Source organism: Panthera uncia (genome assembly GCF_023721935.1).
Source record: "Panthera uncia isolate 11264 chromosome C1 unlocalized genomic scaffold, Puncia_PCG_1.0 HiC_scaffold_4, whole genome shotgun sequence".
NCBI lineage: Eukaryota > Metazoa > Chordata > Mammalia > Carnivora > Felidae > Panthera > Panthera uncia.
In genome coordinates, this window is record NW_026057585.1 from 51,989,673 (window position 1) to 52,010,648 (window position 20,976).

At 43.7% G+C, this 20,976-nt stretch overlaps 2 protein-coding genes across 4 annotated transcripts in view; one reads left to right on the forward strand and one right to left on the reverse strand.

The window, feature by feature from the left end:
- Positions 1-6,252, reverse strand: part of AK4 (adenylate kinase 4) — a 76,032-nt gene extending 69,780 nt beyond the window's left edge. For all 3 annotated transcript variants that reach the window (XM_049618550.1, XM_049618549.1, XM_049618548.1), the window contains exon 1: positions 5,944-6,252. In XM_049618550.1, the coding sequence (XP_049474507.1) occupies positions 5,944-6,088 (145 nt within the window). In that variant the 5' untranslated portion in view covers positions 6,089-6,252. The remainder of the gene's footprint in view (positions 1-5,943) is intronic.
- On the forward strand, positions 6,164-7,095 carry LOC125913662 (skin secretory protein xP2-like). The gene is made up of 2 exons (XM_049618868.1): positions 6,164-6,194; positions 6,266-7,095. The coding sequence occupies exons 1-2, from the start codon at positions 6,164-6,166 to the stop codon at positions 7,093-7,095; spliced, it is 861 nt and encodes a 286-aa protein (XP_049474825.1).
- Positions 7,096-20,976: the final 13,881 nt, after the last annotated feature.

Below are 20,976 nucleotides of genomic sequence, written 5' to 3' on the forward strand. Positions count from 1 at the left end.
TGGATGAACATTCAAGAAAAGTAACTAGTAGGTATCCTGGTAGAGAGAGGAACCATGGGTCAGGGAACATGTATTCCTGTAGAGAGTAACTGGGGAACCACCGGTCAAGGAGGGGAGAGAGACTTTCCACACCATTTCTGGTGTAGTTTGAAAATTTTACCATCTGCACATATTACCTTTCCAAAAAAAACAAAAGTGGGATAAAAATTATATTAAAAGAGTACAGGGGCACTAAGCTCATATTAAAGAACACATTGTAATGACACTAAAAAATAATAAATGATATGTTGTGCAATAAAGCAAGCAATTTTCAAAATAGTAATACAAAGTTTATTCTTGAAATTCAGTCTGGAAGGATACACTGTTTTTAAAAGTATTAACAGTATTTTTTTCCTTCCAGTTAGTGGGATTACAAGTGTTTGTCTTATTTATTTTTCTTGTTTTTTTAAACCTTTGATAACTTACACATACTATTTTTATAACCAGAAAAACAAGGAGAGTTTAAATACATATCAATGTATGTGTACCCATGTCTATACTTAAATATTTACTAAGCCAAAAACTACATGAATAATTTAGAACCTATTATCTGCTTTTCAACCAAGCCCTTGACTAGAAGCTTGTAAGCTAATTTTTTTTTTTTTTTTTAAGTAGGCTCCCCGCACAACATGGGGCTTGAACTCATTAACCCTGAGATCAAGAGTTGCATGCTGTACTGACTGAGCCAGCCAGGCACTCTTGTAAGCTAAGTTTAAAATTCCTTTCTTCTACAGTTTAAAAACTACTCTGATCCAGTCATTTTATTTCTTTTTCTTTTTAAATTTTTTTTAAGATTTTATTTATTTTTGAGAGAGAGAGAGAGTCAGAGCACAAATGGGGGAGGGACAGAGAGAGAGAGAGAGACAGAATCTAAAGCAGGCTCCAGACTCTGAGCTGTCAGCACAGAGCCAGACGCGGGGCTCCACCTCACCAGCCATGAGATCGTGAAGTGAACAGAAGTCTGACCTGAGCAGAAGTCGGACGCTTAACCAACTGAGCCACCCAGGTACCCCTAGTCATTTTGTTTCTAGTAACCTATGCCAAGGAAAATATATTTGCTGAATGATTTACATGCAGTGACGTTCATAAGAGCATTATTAAACAGCAAGTAACCCAAATGTTCCACACCAGACTGGTTAGGCACACTCCAGTTCAACCCTAAGGCACATTCACCCAAGTGCTAAGGCCAAAATCCCAGGACTGATCTCTGGGCTGCTTTCTCTCCATCACCGCTCACCACCAGCTCATTCATCCCCGTAAACTCTGCCTTCATTTGCATCCTAAAGCCCTTCATTTCTCTCTGCCTTCACAACTACCCCCCAATCCAAGCCATGGTCCACTCTCCTCATCTACATCGGTCTTCCTGGTATCACTCTAGCTTAACTGGAGTCACTTCACACAGCATCCCAAAGTTCAACTTTTAGAGTAAATCCTTTCATGTCATTATCTTATTTAAAACTCTTCAATAGCTTTTTAGTGCCCTTTAGATAAAATCTAATTCACATTTTCCAAATTTTCCACAAGGTACAACTAAAGCTCCTTTTAAAAAATGACCACACTGGGGACACCTGGGTGGTTCTGTTGTTTGAGCGTCCAACTTTGACTCAGGTCATGATCTTGCAGTTCATGAGTTCAAGCCCCACATCGGGCTCTGTGCTGTCAGGGCAGAGCTGGCTTCAGATTCTTTGTCCCCCTCTCTCTGCCCCTCTCCTGCTTGTGCTCTCTCAAAAATAAATAAAAAATGACCACACTGGGTGCACCTGGGCAGCTCAGCCGGTTGAGTGTCTGACTCAGGTCATGATCTCATGGTTCACCAGTTCGAGCCCCTGTTGGGCTCTATGCTGACAGTGCAGAACCTGCTTGGGATTCTCTCTCCCTCTCTCTGCCCCTCCCCCACCCATACTAGCTCACTCTGTTTATCAAAATCAATAAATAAACTTAAAAAAAAAAAAAAAAGACCACACTGAAGACTGCTTAGATTCAGCTGTTCATGTAGCCAAAGCAGATGTACTCTCAGGGGACACCTTATTCAAGTCACAAATTGTTCTTTCAACACCCATAAAAACCCTCAAAGAAACCAAGCATTGTTGAGTGGACCTGTGGAATAGACAGATCCTCCAAAATGGTCAGACCCTTGACTCGAGCTATACCCCAAGTCTTACCAAGCTAGAAAAAAAAATGGAACATAGCATATTCCAGAAATCCTATTAATATTCTACAGAACAACTATTTAAATTTGTTTCGGATATCTTGTTCAACTCTGTCAAGTCTCTAGATACAACCTCTCTATCCTCCAAGACTCAGAAGTTTTCACTCTTACGTAAGATACACATTTATACTTAACAAATGCAAAAAAAAAAAAAAAAAAAAATCCAGAGCCCTCTGAACTAGGTCATCTTTTCACAGAAAAGAGGCTCAGGCCATAGTCTAATTTGAAATGCTGGTCCCATATGCAAACCCCAGCAAAAGCTGCAGTTAATATTAATTAAGAGCAGAAACACGTTTGTTCTTGAACATTCTTTCACCCAGTCAAGTCCAGGATGCTTCCAAATGGAAATCTGCCAATTTTCCTGTACTTGAGATAGGAGATCCAGTACAGAATAAGGTGATTTTTTTAAATGCCACTGTTTGTCCAACCCTTAAAACGGGATTCTCACATCCTTTCAGAGGGAGGTTTCAGCCACTATCACTCAACAAATGGAGACTAATGTCTCTAACAAACTTCTAATAAAGTTTTAATAAGACTCACTACTAAGCGCCAGCAGTGTGTGTGCACCCACATTCCTACACATATACACACATACACAGAAAAGTTAATATTCTTTATGACAGAATGTAGGACCCACCTCCTGGCAATCTATAATTCTCCCTTCTATTTACTCATGCAATGCATGCACTAAAGAAAATCAGAAACTTGGGGCGCCTGGGTGGCTCAGTCGGTTGAGCAACCGACTTCGGCTCCGGTCAAGATCTCACGGTTTATGAGTTCAAGCCCCCGCGTCGGGCTCTGTGCTGACAGCTCGGAGCCTGGAGCCTGTTTCAGATTCTGCATCTCCCTCTCTCTCTGCCCCTCCCCCATTCATGCTCTGTCTCTGTGTCTCAGAAATAAACAAACATTAAAAAAATTAAAAAAAAAAAAAAAAGAAAGAAAGAAAGAAAATGAGAACCAAAGACTTGGGTGTGAGTCTTCAAATAAAGTCTTTGATTAAGTCTCAGCCTACACTGCTTCAGGCCAATTAGACAAAGTCAAAGGGTGACAGCTATCATGAGACTGACTAATCTCAGATCCATAGTAGGCACAAACTTTTACCATAAATCAAAACTGAACAGAATGGACTCAATTGCTGGAGACTATCTGACTCTTGGATAGTAGACAGAATTTGTGACCCAAAGACCTGTTGAACTCTTTCTATGCATTAAGTACTTTGCCATATCCCTGACCTTGAAGTCTCTTCAGAGGGTACTGGAACATGGTGAAGTTAGAAGTGAACAAGTGACACATGATTATCTTAAATACTGCTACAGCCCCCCAGTACCTAGAACACTGTCTGACACATAGCAGGTACTTGGTAAATACAGGATGAATCAGACAGGCATTTGCTGTAACGCATTGTAACTGTATGTGACAGCAGCAACAGAATCAACAAAGCCACGCGCAGAGGAAAGAAATGAATTCTGCCAGGGCAGGTAAGGGAAGACTTCCAGAAGCAATGAGTAGCCCTTCCCTGGGAGAGCATTTTTTCAGCAGGCAGTGGTTGCAGGAAAGCCATGTGGACAGGAGTATTCCGGAATCAAGGTTGGAGCAGATGGTCTGAGCTACCTTCCAACTCGAATTCCTACCAAGGTTTTCTTTCCGGGGGTTCTGTTATGCTTCCTCATCTTCTTCAAATGTTCCAACTATAAAGGTATACATACAGAGGAGCTGTTGTGCTTCTCTATCAGGAAATTAGCTAAAAGCAAACAGGCAAAAGAAAAATACCGTGGAATGTTTTGTTTACCAGGCAATGAGCCTGTGAGACTCTAAGAAACTTCTGCGAGAAAAATAATCCAAGAAAACCCTGTAAGTCCACTAGAAACAAGCCACTTTGAAAACAAATTGCTGTCCTTCATTTTTCTTCTCTTTCCCTGATAAACAGTTTTTAAATTGGTTTATAAAAAAAACTACTTGGTACCCAACAGAAAAAGAAAATCTGAACATTTTGTAGTCATGTCATACTGTAGGGAGAAACACTTGGAGAAAATGAAGCTGTGTGAAAGAGAACAGAAACTAAAATCCAAAAACCAAACAAAGTTTAAAAAAAAAAAGTGAGAATAAGGGAAAACAGCAAGTGGAAAGTTTTCAAAACCTCTAAGAAAGTTCTGAAGTAAGCCACTTCCTATCACATTCTCTTTAAAAATGGAAAGGGCACTAATCCAGTCTGGGATGGACAGGGTGAGGTCTTTCAGGACAGAAGGAAACGAGTCCCCAAGTCAGGTAGAGGGAATGCTAAGAAACGGGCCCAATGCCACTTAAGCGTTTCCTCCCCTGACCAAGTCTCTGGCTCCCTACCACGGAGAAGCTGGAGCCAATCACAAAACCCTCCGGCTGAGAGCCAGCCTTCCCTCTCACACTGCTCTTCCCCCAAACTGCATTCCAAAACAAAAAGAATAAAATGCATTGAAAAGTGGTATTAAAATTAAAACAGACCCAATTGAGGCAAGAGAAAATTCAAGGTGCAACCTGGTACACACAACTTTTCCTTCTGAGAGATGAGAGGCGGCGGGCGAGTCTTCTTGAAAATCAAAATAAAAGCTTGCTTTTGCAATCTGTTTAAGAGATAAATAAAACTCTGCCTTTGAGATACTTCCTAGATACTTCCTAGATTCCTAGGTTTTACGCTGTTTTCCAGCACAGTCCTCTTGAAACTAATCTGCGCTTCTGTAATGAAGATCCCCGGGTAATTAGCCCACGGATGGGCATTAACCACCCCGGACACCGCTGAGGGCGGTAGAGAAGCTCCCGTTTGCAAATAACAAGTTTTCATAAAGGAGTTGCTTATTATGAGAATATGCATCCCAGAAAGGTTATGTACCAGCGGCGCAACAGCTACCTCTTGCCTGTCAATGCCAATTCATCAGGAACCGGGGTTGCCGTGGGGGTGGAAGGAGAGGGGTGAAGGGCCCTATTGAAAGACTAAGCGATCAGGCGACTTACATCCCCAAATTCACGACGCCAGCCAAGGGAGGCATTCTCAAGAAGCCATTTCCAGGGAAGCTGGATTCAAAATGTAATTTCTCAGATTGAGTCTCCTACTACGTAGTCTCCTAACGGCCAGGCCCCGGCTTGCGAAGGAGGGGTGTTAGTGGTGAGAGTTTACCTTAGAAGGCGGCAGCGGACAGACAGGCCTTTCAAAGCCACCAGGGCTCTGCCCGGAGGCCCAGGGTGACGCGGAGGGGCAGGAACAGTGCGCGGCTGGGGGCCCCGCGGCGCCACAGGTTCCCCAGAGCGCAGCGGGACCGGACTCCCACAGGTGGGCGGCGAGAGCGGGGGACGCCCCAGTTCCCCGGGGACGCGTGGGCTGGGAGGGCTTATCCTTAAGGAAGCAGGGCGAGAGGGAAGCTCGGGGTTTTCAGCTGTCTGGTTCTCCCTCAGCTGGGTGGTTACAGGCTTTTCCCCAAGGCAAGAGGAGTCCAGGCGAGGAGAGGAGAAGCATGCACCTCCCACCCTCCTCCCGGCGAGCCTCGGCACCCTCCTGGGGCGCGGTTAAGCCGCACCACCGCGGGCCACCGTTTGCATGCTCCCAGGCACGTAGGAGCCTGCACGACCACATGCGGGCGGGGGAAGGGCGCCCGGGGACCGAGGAGACCCGACCCAACCCGATCCCGCTACGGCTCACCCCCGCCCCTCGCCCCCGCACCCCTCACCCGTGTTGGCTTTGATGTTCTCCCGCAAGAAGTGGCCGCTGGAGAGATGCTGGAGACCAAAGCTCTGAGCGATCCTCTGGCACACGGTGCCCTTGCCCGAGCCGGGCGGCCCAAGGATGACCGCGCGCAGGAGTTTGGAAGCCATTGCCTTCGCCAGGCAGGGAGGGGGCGGCCAAACGGACAACCCGGACAGCGGCCTCAGAGAAGCCCGGGGAACTTTATGGCTTCTGCTTCTGCCTCTGACACTCTCCGCTCGCGCGGGGACTCGCCGGGCGCCCCTGCAGGGGGAAGGAGTGACTTTTGAGACAACCCCTCCCTTCAGCCCCGCGCCGGGGCCGGCTCAAAGGCGGAGAAAGGCGCCACGCTACCCATCCCCGCCCTCCTCGCCCCCACGCCGCGATTCAGGACAAGTCCGGAGTCCCCGCCCCTGGCGGGGTCGGACTCGGGGGCTCTGAGGGCGGCCCGGCCAGGCCCACCTCTATCCCTTCCTCTTTCGTTTCCCACGCGGCGTTCGAGGAAGGGGCCGGGCGGCCTGGCATCCCCGCGCCAGTCTCCACCGAGGGGGACGCCGGGAGGGGCGGTGACTCCAAGCGCGCCCCCAGTCGCCCCACGCACCGGTCGGCCTGGGGGCTGAGCCCCTGCCCCTACCCTCGCACGTGGGCAGCGCTGAGTCTGCGCCGCGGCCCCTCCCCAGCGGCTGTCAATCCCCGGGAGTCGCCACGGCCCCCGCCGCCCGCGCGGACCGCCCAGCGCCCACCTCCGCCGAGGGCGGACGGATGCGCTCCCCGCCGCGGGGAACCCGAGTCCGACGCCTCTCCACCCCAAGCAGTCAAACACACACCTCGGCTGGGACGCGGCGCTCCGAGAGGCTTCCAGCCCGGATCCCGCTGGGCGGCGCCGCCTCCGCCCGCCCCCACTCCGAGCCCCAGCCGGCCGCGCGGGACTCGCGCCTTACGTAAGCCGGGAAGACCGGCTCCGCGCGAGCTGTCGGCCGGCGCCCCCTCCCCTTCCCGCCGCTCGGCTCCCACCCCGCCCTCCCAGCCCACATGCTCCCCACCACCCTGCGGGGGGCGCCAGGACTCAGACCCACCTCTTGCACTCGCCCGGGGACCCCGTTTACTGTCAAGGGGAAGGAAAAATACAACTTGTTGAGTGCCTACTATGCGTCAAGTTCAGGGCTAGTGGTTTCCTTACGCAACAACCGTTCCAGATATTCACAGATGAGGAAAGGAGGCTTGGAGTATCGTCATTCATTCAACAAACGTTTGTTGATCTCCTACCGTGTTCCAGACACTGTTTTAGGCGCTTGGCATATAGCTGTGAATCAAAGAGGTGGAATCTTGCCCAGAGTGCAGCGGGAGTTTTGAACCCTTATCTGCCTGGCTCCAAAGCCCAGGCTCTTTGGGGAAGAAGGAAAGAGGAAATGGTCACTCACCTGGGCTCAGGTTTTTAGAGCCTACTAATTTCAGGACTTCAGGGCCCAGGATGTTGGCACTACAATTAACAATTCACTAAGTCCCAGGGGCACTATCTCCCCCCTCCCTTCCCCTGCGTATCCCCATCCATATTCTCTTAAATCTGCTCCCACTCCCCACATGGCCCTCATTTCCCACTGAGACTAGTGTGATAACTGCCAGCCCATGTAAGCTGCTAGCTTCCGCTAGTCTATCCTCAATGCAACCGCCAGAGACATTGGTAAAGTGCAAATCAATTTCTATTATTTCCTCACCTCGGATAAAAATCATCCCTTCAGGATAAATTTACAAAGGGACACACAGGTGCCTGCCAAAAACCTTTGCAAATTCCCCTGCCCCCTCCTCTTTCTGCAGGCCTCCTGCCTTTCAGGAAATCAGTGCAGGATTTTCAGTGCAACTACCCATGGCTCACAGACGGGGAGGGAGAGCGTGGAGAAGAACCTCCTCTAGAGTCCTGGCTGCACTGTTTGTGTTGGGGGCTGGGTGAGGAAGAGTGTGGCAGAGTATTCCTTTCTGCCCCTCCCTGGCATCTTCAGCCCTTCTCCTTTAGTAAGTTCTCCATAGACAGACAGCCAGACAGTGCCTAGTCTCTGGCTACCTGGGAGCACACCCAGGCCACCCACTTCAGGCCAGTGTTTGTTCCATAGGCTCATCCCCTTGTCAAAAATATCTCAGAGTTTGCTGTAGACATCAGGAGGTTGTTACCCTGAACCCCTTCAGCCCTTCACCTGGGAACAAAGAGAGAGAAGAGGTTATGGGAATGTGGGAGTGACTTCAATCTTGCCTCTTCTTCCCTCCATATGCTGTATAATATATAGCAGATACTTTACAGTCCTCCTCAGACATGAGCACGCTTCAGAATCACTCAGAGGGCTTGTTAAAATAGATTGCTGAGCTCCTTCCTCACATTTTCCTAATCTGTGGGTCTGAGGTGGGCACTTCTAACAAGTTCCCAGATACTGCTGAGGCTGTGGGTCTGGAGATTAGCGCTGGAAAACCGTGATTTCCACACTTTGAAAACCAATGGTCTACCACATTGAGCATTGAGACGTGGAAGATGTGTGGCTCTTAATTCCTCTGCCTGCTATGGGACTTTTGGCTCTTAACCTGTTTGTTTGTTTGTTTGTTTGTTTGTTTCTTTTTCTTTCTAAAATGAGGACATTGGATTTAGTACTCCCAAAGATTCCTTTGTATTTATCAAGCATCGGGATTGTGTGAGTTCCCACAGGAAATAGTTTCTAGTCCTCACAAACTGGATGAACCTTCCCTATCACCGAGTTCTTTTGCCTACTTTTGAAATGTCTTTACCAACATCACCTTATAATATCATGGAGCAGTGTTAGCCACTCATGCAGTCCTAGCATTTAGTGGTTTAGGAGTTTAGGAGATTATATTATGAAACAGAAGGAGTTGTGACATAGGTAAACTCAATAGAGAAACCCAGCTGAGATTTGAACCTAGCATTTCACAAAAGAGCCATCCATGAACCTTCCCCATGCACGGCCAACTCAGGGTCCCACAGCTCAGCTGCTTATTGGAAGCAGTAGAACTGGAAGAAATGGGTTTTGGAGTCAAACATCCCTGGGTTTAAGTTGCAACAGCGCCATTCACTAACTCTGAAGTCTCTTGATTGCTGTGAGCCTTGGTTTGCTAATCTGTAAAAGGGAGCTAATTCTTACCTCTTAGGCTTGTGGGGAGGCTTGAATTAATGTACATACAGGATTTAGCACAGTGCTGGGCATATAATAAGGACTCAGTCATGAACATCATCACTATTATTAACCTTGGGACAACTATTTAGCTTCTCTGATCTCAGTTCCCAAATTGCGAGGAATAAATGAGCTAATGTGACAAAGTTATTTAGTAAATTCCTGGCCCTTGGAAGATACTCTATAAATGGTAGCTCTTCTTATCACACATACACTCCTAACATCAACTTCTTCCTATTTCCTTTGCCTAGGGTTTTACATCTGTTTATATTATTTATCATAGTGTACAAAAGAATATACATCTACGTGTCTGTCTCCTCTAGAGACAAACTGTAAACTCATTCTGAGAGTAAGTCCAAATTTTATTCATCTTTCTATCCTCAAAAATATACAGCACTTTGCCTGCAATAAGTACTCTGTCAATGTTGGCAAACCTCCCCCTCCCCTTCTCCTAACATACTCAACCTCAAACCCTGGCACAGAGCTCTCTGTGACTTCACTGGACAGTAATACAAAGTCTACATTTGATCACATTTTACACACTTCTTCCTCAGATTCTCTTATCTAGACTGCAGTGTCCTTGTTTAGTAAACTTGAGTCATTTCCATATTACTTTCGCAGTTTTGCTATGACCTTGTACCGCCTTGGTTCTTATCCGCTTATCATGTTTCTTTATATCGACTCAATTTGTTTAAATAATTTATTTTAAAAAACTGAATATAACGCATAACCATAAATAAAGGGACACACTAAAATAATATGAGAAAAATAAGGCTACCAAATTCTAGCTGGAATCTACCAATCTAGCCTGTTGAATTTCTGAACTTAGTCCCTATTAAAAAAAAAAAAAGTAAGGGGGTTGTTCACCAAGTCATAGACAGGCGTTTAAGACATACAGCATCTAAATGAAACTTTTTGTAATGAAACTTTATCTGTAATCACATAGCTCAAAATAGAATTAGAAAGAGAATACTGAGAAGAATTTCTTAATATTCAGTTTAATTGTATTAAACTGAAGCCAGTTTAATGGAAGCCAAATCCATGTGCCACCTAGAATCATCTCTAGTCTCATGTCGTATTATCTTTTGCATAGTCAAGGATGTATGTCACATACTCTAATGTACTTAGGGATGCCTGGGTGGCTCAATCAGTTAAGTGTCCAACTTTGGCTCTGGTCACGATCTCACCATTCATGAGTTTGATCTCTTCTGTCAGCACAAAGCCTGCTTCAGATGCTCTGTCCACCCCTCTCTCTGACTCTCCTCCCCCCCCCCCCCCCGTCTCAGAAATAAATGTTAAAAAAAATAAACTTAAAAAAGCATACCTTTGAAATATAACTCATTAGGACTTTTCTTTTCTTTTTTTTTTTCTTTTTTTTTTTTTTTACGTTTATTTATCTTTGAGACAGAGAGAGACAGAGCATGGACAGGGGAGGGGCAGAGGGAGAGGGAGACACAGAATCCGAAACAGGCTCCAGGCTCTGAGCTGTCAGCCCAGAGCCCGAAGCGGGGCTCGAACTCACGGACCACGAGATCATGACCTGAGCCGAAGTCGGCCGCCCAACCGACCAAACCACCCAGGCGCCCCTCATTAGGACTTTTCAAATGATGCAATCACCCCAACCACAATTCACAGATAAGGTACTGATCCCACTTCAAAGATTAGACTCCCCATTCCCCTGCTGTTCTTCTAGCTATCGCTTCTTCATCACTATCTTTCTAAAATCATTTCAGGCTTCCTTCTGTTGTGTTTGTTGGAGACCATAGGCTCCTTGAACATAGTGGCTTCATCATGGCCTCCACATAGCTAGCTAGGTACAGACATGAAGAGCAAATAGCACTGCACAACTGACTCACTGCTGAATGAATGACTACATAAAGTAGCTTCTCTTTGCCCTCCATGAAGCTTCACTGAAGAGACGGAAGAAAGGCTAGTTACTTGGACATGTCAAGATTCAGGAAAAAAAAAAAAAAAGCTGGAAAATAATGGGAAGAAGGGACAAGGTACCAGTCCCGGTACACCTGCTGCCTTCTCCCTGCAGGCACTTATTAAATACTCAAGAAGTCATAAGGTTGTATTGAGAGAATAAATGGTGAATAAAAGACTAACATGACATTATCTGTGACTATAGTGAATTCTTAAGAGTGAAAGAATCATCCCCAAATTTTACTAGCTCACATGCTTATTAACCTATAACATCTTAACAGTTACTGAAAAGAGGCAGCAGCATTTATTCTACAAGCTTGCTCTCTCGGTCACACACACCCATGCTCATGTGTGCACACACGTTCCCAAGCCAAGAAGTTAAAAAAGGAACTGGGATGAATGAAATCAACATTCTTGCAATTTACCTGGCATGACCCATTATTTTCCATGAGCAACAGACCCTTTACAAATCGTTCCTGGGTTGCCTGGGTGGCTCAGTCAGTTATATCCCACTTGGGTTCAGGTCATGGTCTCGTGGACGGTGATTTCGAGCCCCGCGTTGGGCTCTGTGCAGACAGCTTAGAGCCTGGAGCCTGCTTCGGATTCTCTGTCTCCCTCTCTTTCTCTGCCCTTCCGCTGCTCACACTCAGTCTCTCTCTCCCTCTCTCTCTTTCTCTCTCTCAAAAATAAATAAACATTAAAAAAAAAAAATCGCTCCTGAAATAACAGTCTGTAATGGAGGGCCTCTGTCAAGAGATGAAGATGGGAAACTACCATCTTTGGTCTTTTCACTGTGAAATCCTGGAAAGCACAGTAACCATCAGTTATGCTCTACCCTCCAAATATAATGATACAATGATGGTGTCTTGCTCAGAACTTTATTCTGATTTATACACTTGGCAGTGGGCAGGGACAAGCCTGTGTCAATCCTCTCTTCACTCTACCTTCCTCACCACCATCAACAGCAGGGTTCCTTTTAGAATTTGCCTCAGGGTTAGTAGGTGTGTCTGGAGATGAAATGCCTTTGGGTGTGTCTTTCCTGTGTGCTAAGTTAACTGCCTGAGGGAATGCATGTTCTTCCTGTTCCAACAGAACTGAATATTGAGTTTATTCCGCTAAGGCAGGGTGGGTAAAGGGGATCCCACTTGTGGGAGCCTTTTAACTTTGATCTTCTGATAAGGGCAGTAAAGACTATATATGTTATATATCATATTAATTCTTACCAAAGTCCTATGTCACGCCTATTATTGTGTGTCCATTTTATAGACCTTAAAACTGAAGCAAGAGATCTGGTAACTTGCTTGAGGTCTTATAGCTGTAAGTGGAAGATGAAGGACATAAATCAAGCATCTTGACTCCAGAGCCCATACTCTTTAATCACTGTGCAACGCTGATTCGGAGATCTCTGGAGTAACATTGTTATCTTTTTATTTTACAGATAAAGAAATTGAGACACTTTAAGGTTAGGTAATTCATCCTTCAGTGTAATGAGCCAGTAAGTGGCAGAAGTGGGATTTGAACCCAGATATCAGGGTCAAACCACATAACCACTACACCCTGCTCAGTCTCCCTAGTCCTTGAGTGAAGAGAGTCCGAGGAGGCTGTCAGGAGGGTTCTGCACCAGATTGCTGGTCTATAGAGAAATACTAACAAAGAGAAAGTCACTCATGCCCTGACTGGCTTGGTTTCCTCAAGAGCCAGATTGAACAACCAAGTACCTGTGAAAGGCTGTTCCCACCAGGACTTCCCTCTCAGGAATCTCCTCGGGTTTTAACTTACATCTTCCCTTCCTGAATCTGCCAGTTCATCCGTCAACGTCCTTGTTGCCAACCTGTTGCCAAATCATTGCTGTATCCCAGGTTTTGGTCTTGCTGCCAGACCCATTTGACCTGACACTGGGCTCACTATTGAGCTGGCTCGCAAATGGCATTCCCACTTTGTTCTTCACCATGACCGCAGGCCAGCCTGCCAACTCTAGTGTCAAGTTCCAGCTGTCCTCGCCTGCCACTACCACACCTCTCTACCATACCAGTCCCAAACATGGCTCCTAGATCCCCAACCCAGATCATAGACCCCATTTGTCTGAGAGGTCACTATGGACAAGTCATTTTGAGAGATAAACCAAAAAGATAGAAAGGGAGTATAATTTAAAAGGTGTGTCTTGGGGGTGCCTGGGTGGCTCAGTCAGTCAAGCATCTGACTTCGGCTCAGGTCATGATCTTGTGGTTCATGGGTTCAAGCCATGCATCGGGCTCTGTGCTGCCAGCTCAGGGCCTGGAGCCTGCTTCAGATTCTGTGTCTCCCTCTCTCTCTCCCTCCCGATTCACACTGGTTTCTCTCTCTCTCTCTCAAAAATAAATAAACATAAATAAATAAATAAATAAATAAACAAACAAATAAATAAATAAAAGGTGTGTCTTGTTGAGTTGCACAGAAGACCCAGAGGAGAAACAAAGGTCAGAAATGAGATGACCTGTTCTAAGATAGACTGATCAAATAGATAAGGGTTTCCAAGTGAATTCCAAGTATAGAAAGGCAATTCAGCACAAGGATTAAGAGAGTGGACTCTATAGACAGATTGACAGGTTCAGTCTTTGGCTCAACCACTTATCAGATGTGTGACCGTAGCAGTTCCTTAATCTGTGCTTCATTTTTTCCACCTGAAAAATGGGAATAGTTGTAGTTTCGATCTGATAGGGTTGTTGTGTATACATGAGTTAGTATATGCAAAGGCTTGGAACAACACTTGGCGTGGAGTAAGCATTATATAAGTTGTGTTATTATTCTTTCTTCAACTCCCACAAAGCACAATGTGCTTCATGGCACTAAAAACAGTTTCCTGGAACAATTAAGCCATACCAGACAAACTTATTCTACTACCAGGGCTATCTTCTCAGGACCCTCACATTATTTGTGTGTGTAATTTGTTTTCATGTAGACTTTCATATATCAGAAAACAGAGGTCTTGGGGTGTCTGGGTGGCTCAGTTGGCTAAGCATTTGACTTTGGCTCAGGTGAGGATCTCTCAGGTCTTAAATTCGAGCCCCACATCAGACTCTCTGCTGTCAGCACAGAGCCTGCCTCGCATCCTCTGTCTCCCCTCCCTGTCAGCCCCTCCCCCTACTCTCTCTCTCAAAAATAAACAAAAAAGTTAAAAAAAAAAGAAAAAGAAAACAGCTGCTTGTCCTGTCTGAAGCGTCTCTTCTTTATGCTAAATATTCTGAATTATTCAGCCATTCCCTAAGTAATATGGTATCCTACTAGCAAGTAACAGACCAGTGTGTCTTTTGCTGCTTGAGTAAGGAATACTAGGAAGTTCTCCTGTTCATCCTCAAAAGATTTATACATACACAACATATGGAAAGAATTTTTCCTTCTTAATGAAATGCAATAATAACAATACTAGCTAATATGTATTTATTGAATATTACTATGCCATCTACTATATCTTGTTTTGAACTACACAAATTCCTGGGAGTTAAGATGATCCATAGAGGATCCCCAAACAGGATGATACGGGACTTTCCACACGATTTCTGACTTCCCTCCCCATCCTGTTATCTCAGGAGTGACCACATAACTTGCTTTGAAATGAAAGCAGAAACTTTAAAAGCCAGCGTTCCTATTGTTCCTTTCTTTTTTGCCACAATGGCCAGCAAATGGCTTAGGTCCCACAGTAAAGATGACCTCACCTCCCTACAAAAGACTGAACCATGATGGACATGTAACATGAGGAAAATATAAATCTTTATTGTTGTAAGCCACCAAGAGTTTTTTTTAATGTTTGTTTCTTCTTGAGAGAGAGAGAGAGAGAGAGAGAGAGGGCAATGAGTATGGGGGAGGGGCCAGAGGAGAGGGAGAGAGAGAATCCCAAGCAGGCTCCACGCCGTCAGGGCAAAGCACAATGTGGGACTCGATCTCACCACCGCAAGATTATGACATGAGCCAAAATCAAGAATCCTGGATACCAGACAGAGCCACCCAGGCACCCCTTAAGACACCAAGATTTTTGAGGTCAGTCACATCATAAGCTAGCCTATCTTGACTTTTACATTCTCAGCCTAGGATGCTGAATGTTGTACAGAAGTCTTATTGATTATACTCACATAATGTGATTCAGAATCCCTTCACACACTGGGTATTCTTTGGATAAATATGTTCCTTCTAAGGTGACATACACAGCAACACATAAGACATTCCAGATGTAGTCTGATAAGCAGCCTCTTGTTCTGAACACTATATTTCTTCTGTAGCAGGATAGTGTATTTTTATTTTTTCTTCTAGCTTTATTGAGATATAACAGACAAAAAGCAGTATGCAAGTTTAAGTATATAGCATATTGACTTGACTTACATATATTGTAAGATGATTACCACAATAAGTTTAGCTAACCTCTCTCATTTCATATAGGTAGAAAAAAATGTATTTTTCCTTGTGATGAGAACTGTTAGGATCTATTATCTTGGCAATCTTCAAATATACCACATAGCAGTATTAACTATAGAGCAGGATAATGTTTTCCCATATTTCCACCCATGATCCTTCTCCCTCTTCATGTAACAGCTAAGGAGCTAAGGAATTTTATGCCCATCACCTTAGAAAGAAATAGTGTAGTAGAAAAGAGAAGCCAAGAGTCTTTTCTTGGGTTTGAGGTTAGGGATAAGCCCCCAGAAGTGGAAAACATGCTTGTGCTTATATAATACAATTGATTTGGGAGTCTGTAAATGGCTGAAGTCTTCCTACTCCCCATATCCTGGACTAGGAAAAATCTCCTGGGTTGAAGAGAGGGGAGAGTCAGAGGGAAATTTAAGTGGGAATGATTCCTTGGGGGAAAAAAGGATGTGCACACCTGTTTACTTCCCAGGACTGAGCCCCAGCATGGAGGATGAAAGGAGACAGGCTGGAAAGATCCAAATGCAGGGAAGGTTTATATCCCCTTTCCCAGGCAGGACCTAGAGAAAGGGCAAGACGCCAGAGGGAAGTGTATCACAGACAATATGGTCTATGAGCAGGTCTTATTTGGCAAGCACAGAATTTTAAAATAATTTGATTTTGAATGACTTTGAGTGGAGCATACCCTCTCTAGGTTCTTCTGTCCTTATTCCCTGTTATCTTACACCTGGTCTATTTTACTGACTTGCCTCTATAAAGGCAATTGAATTTAAAATCCCTGACTAGGCAGATGGACATGGAAAATAATATCACATGTGCCTCAGCAGAGTAATTCCATTTACTCAAGAGAGTGGCATGAGAAGGAGAGAAAGAGAGACAGATCCCATGTGATTGAAAACCAATGTAAACAACAATGTCTCAGTGAATGCTGATGCAGATAGGTGACAACCAGACCAGAATGCTTCCTCAAAGTTATGGCAATTCCAAATTCCCACTCTCCACCAAAACTGGGGCAAAGCATAGAGACACTGAATTGACTGAAATGAGGTTTTTACCACCTACCAAAAACTGATGTTTTGAGTTGGACATTGTGGTTGGCTCCCCAGAATCTGTTCCTTCTGTCTCATTGAATACCACTAATGAAGCTTGAGGAATTGACCTTGACTCCAGTGTTGTATCTGATTGGTCCCAGAGTATTTCAACTACCCTTTGCTATTAATTAATTCAGGAATGGATAAGTGACCCAAATCTGACCAATTATGCAGAAGCAATTGCATGGAAGTTTCTGGGAAGGTTCACAGCAACCAATGGGAATCAATCAATCTTTCTTTCAAACAAGATGTCTTTGTAGCCCAATTAATTTTGACAGCAACCCTACAGTCATGAGGGGGACTAGCATTAGTTTGAAGCCAACAGCGTGGATGGCAGAGCAGAAAGATGAAAAGAAATTGGTCCTTGATGGCATAATTTAGCCTCTGAACCAATCCTGAATTCTTCCCTACCTTTAAGCTTCCTCTTACATTAGCCGATAAATTCTATATTATTTAAGGTAACTACTTCCTGTAGTTAAGGCATTCTAACTTAAGCTCAAAATAAATATTAATTTTAGTCACAGAAGAATTTTAAAGTTACAATTTTTCACATTGTGGTTGAAAGACTACAATTCTTTTTGCTAAAATTTCATATAATCTAAACTTGAAATTGTTGCTTTTTTTTGGCAAACCCAGTAATTATGACTTCATACTGACCTAAAACTCTGAAGATGTCTTTCATAATTGTTCATGGATAATCACTGAAAACTAGACAGTTCCTACTCTAATTCTGCCTCATTCATTAATTTAACAGTGTTTATTGCAGTCTCCATTGCACGCCAGGCACGAAATCAGCCCTGATAACACAACAGTGCTTAAGAGTCCCTATTTTCATTGACTTATGGAGTATCAGATACAAGGAATTCAGGTTCAGAAGTTGTTTATTTTTCTTTTTAAGTTTACTTATTTTGGTGGGGGAGCATGCAAGGGGGAGGGGCAGAGAGAGAGAGAGAGAGAGAGGGAATCTGGTAGTACAAAGCCTGATATGGGGCTTGAATACATGAACCAGGAGATCATGACCTAGGCCAAAGTCAGATGCTTAACAGACTGAGCCACCCAGGTGTCCCAGGTTTAGCAGTTGTTTAGATGCCTCTGGTCAGGAACGATTTAAATGAAAGAAAGAGGGGCACCTGGGTGGCTCAGTCAGTAAGCATCTGACCCTTGATCTCAGCTAAGGTCTTGATCTCAGGGCTGTGAGTTCAAGCCCTGTGTTGGGCTACACACTGGGTATGGAGTGTACTTAAAAATAAATAAATAAATACACAAATACATAAACAAACAAATAAATGGGTTATATTCTCAGATGAAGGAGAATTCAACAAGGAAGCCATTTCCAAAAACTAAAACTAGTCAAATGGCATCCAGGTTCAGTTGGTTGTGAAGTTAAAATCTCAAAGGAATTTTAATTGGGAGCATCCTAAGAATGACTTGCCTCATCCTATATTCAAGACTTTTCTTTAACTGGCTCCAGAAAACATCACTGTCCTTTCTTCCTTAACATAAGTATATATAAATAAGCCAGGTTTCACTTTATTCATTCAACAAAGATTACTGAGTTCCTACTATATTCCAGGATACAGACTTGTTAAGTCAAGGATACAGACTTGAACGGGGTTCCTGCCTTTAATAAACTTTAAGTTTAAAGAAGGAGTCAGACGTATAACAATAAAAGTAAAACAAATCAAAACCAAAATTTTGAAAGAATGGGCTCTAGTGTCAAAGGGACCTTAATTAGAAACCAGGTCCACCATTTACAACCTGGTTGATTTGGATCCATTGGTTAATCTTTAAAAAAAAATTTTTTTTTAACGTTTATTCATTGTTTGATAGAGACAGAACATGAATGGGGAAGGGGCAGAGAGGGAGGCACAGAACCCAAAGCAGGCTCCAGGCTCTGAACTGACAGCACAGAGCCCAATGTGAGGCTGGAACTCACAGACCATGAGATCATGACCTGAACTGAAGTTGGACGCTTAACTGACTGAGCCAGCCAGGCACCCCTCCATTGGTTAATCTTAATGCTCTCATATCTGCAAGAGGAATAATAATACCTATTTCATAAGATTTCTTGGTGATTAAATGCTTTCTGAAAAAAATCATTTATCAAGCACATAGTAAGCACTCAGTAAATACTAACTATCACTACTATTTATTCAACACTATGATTTAAGCACTGGTCTACATGTTTGTGATATATCAGTGAATAAGAGACAAAACGCTTGGGGCATGTGCATGGCTCAGTCGGTTAACGTCGGACTTCTGCTCAGGTCATGATCTCACAAGTCTTTAGTTCAAGTCCCGCATCGGGCTCTGTGCTGACTGCTCAGAGCCTGGAACCTGCTTCGGATTTTGTGTCTCCCTGCCCCTCCCCCACTTGCACTCTGTCTCTCTCTTTCTCTCTCTCTCTCTCTCAAAAATAAATAAACATAAAAAAAAAATTTTTTTAAGAGACAAAACGCTTGTCCTTCTGCAGCTTACATGACTATTTTCATGCAAAGTAATAAATGAAGGTGTGTATGATGAAGGCTCACTATTGTATTCCTGGAATCTAGTTTTCTTAGCTTGGGATTCTCCCAGATCCTGAGAAAAAGAATTGGATACAAGTAATTTCTTTGAGAGGTTATCCTTGAAATCATGGAGAGGGAGAGGAAAGGTGAAAAAGGAAAGGATAATGGAAACCAATTTGACAATAAATTTCATATATTAAAAAAAAAAAAAAAAAAAAAAAAGGAAAGGTGGATAGCCAACAGAAGAAAAGGGGAAATCACTTAAGTCTGTCTGAGAGAGGCAAGGGAGCCTACCCAGCAAGAACAATAATTCTTGAAGTTAGGTTTGGAGGATGCATCAGCCAAGGGGTCAAAAGCACAAAAGTGCATGTATCCCAGACAGAGGGAATGACATCAAGGATATGGGATACAGAGGGAGAAGAACACCCAGAATTACTAGAGGTTAGGGAACAAAGGAGTAAGGATAAAAAAAGCAAGAAAGGTGGCAGGAGTCAATCACAGAAGACTTCTATATAGTCCTAATGAGTTAGATTTTATTTTAAGAGAATGGAAAACCACTGAGTTATACAAGAGTGACATAATTGATTTTGAATTTTAGGAAGATAAATTTGTCCTGCGTGCAGACACCCCAGCAGAATGGATTGAGGCTAACATCAGGCAAACTAATTAAGAAGATGTTAACAATATTCTAGGAGACACAGAGGCTGGGGAGATAGAAGCGATGAATCTAAGAATAACTAAGAAATAGCATAAATTGGTCAGATGTAAAGGAAGAAAGAGAAGTAAGGATGCTGCTCAGGTTTTATGACTTTTATGGCCAAGGGAAAGTGGCACCCCTCACTGAGCCTGGAAACACAGGAGGGGGTGGAGCTGGTGAGGGGTGAGGGTTTCTTTTCACATATATTGTTTCAAGGGTCTTTGAACCTTTGTGCCCCAGTATCTCCTAAAATAATTTTGAAACATGTAACCCCAACACATGTTGACATCAACTATTAAAACTGTACATCACGAATGCAAAAGTGGCAAGAGGTGTAATTTCCAGCCATGTTATAAGACTGAAATTTTAAAATATAACGTATATCACTCTCTTAAATGTATTTGAATGTAAATACCATAGCATATCAATAGCCACCATCATCCTCTTGAAAATTATGGGAACAAGCTCTTCTACTCAATTTTTTACACCAATTCTTTTGCACCTCAAACCAACATGTCCATCCTACTTTCCCAATTTTATTGTGAGGTAATATTTTCATTTTTGGAAGTCTTTTCTCAACTACCCTAACATATTTGGTGATAAAAATATCTATACAGATGGAAATTAATTTTGATAATTTCCTGTGATCTTACACTCTATTTTATTGTATTTTTTTTAATTTTTTACATTTATTTATTTTTCAGAGACAGAGCGCAAGTGGGGAGGGGCAGAGAGAGAGAAGGAGACACAGAATCTGAAGCAGGCTCCAGGTTCTGAGCCGTCAGCACAGAGCCCAACGCAGGGCTTGAACTCACAGGCTGTGAGATCATGACCTGAGCCAAAGTTGGACGCTCAACTGAGCCACCCAGGTGCCCCCTTACACTCTATTTTAAAGAACCGACTGGGGTGCCTGACTTCAGCTCAGGTCATGATCTCACAGTTAGTGGGTTCAAGCTCTGCACAGACAGCTCAGAGCCTGGAGCTTGCTTTGGATTTTGTGTCCCCCACCTCCCTCTGCCCCTCACCCACTTGTGCTTGTACTCTCTCTCTCTCTCTCAAAAAGAAATAAATAAACATTAAAAAAAATAAAGAATTTGATTATAGGAACTAAGTTGTCAAAATTATTAGTCATGTACTACTAATCAAAATGACTAATGCATTACTAATTTTGATCAAAAATATGAAATAAAAATGTTTTATTATAAAAGCCTCTTTTACTAATATAAATTATAATTT

What these genes read in the sequence shown, in the direction of transcription:
- LOC125913662 (XM_049618868.1), top strand. Translation starts at nt 6,164, where the DNA reads ATGGCTTCTGCTTCTGCCTCTGACACTCTCC. An exon ending in TTCTGCCTCTGACACTCTCC is followed by an intron (nt 6,195 to 6,265) that starts GCTCGCGCGGGG and finishes CCCTCCCTTCAG; the next exon opens with CCCCGCGCCGGGGCCGGCTC.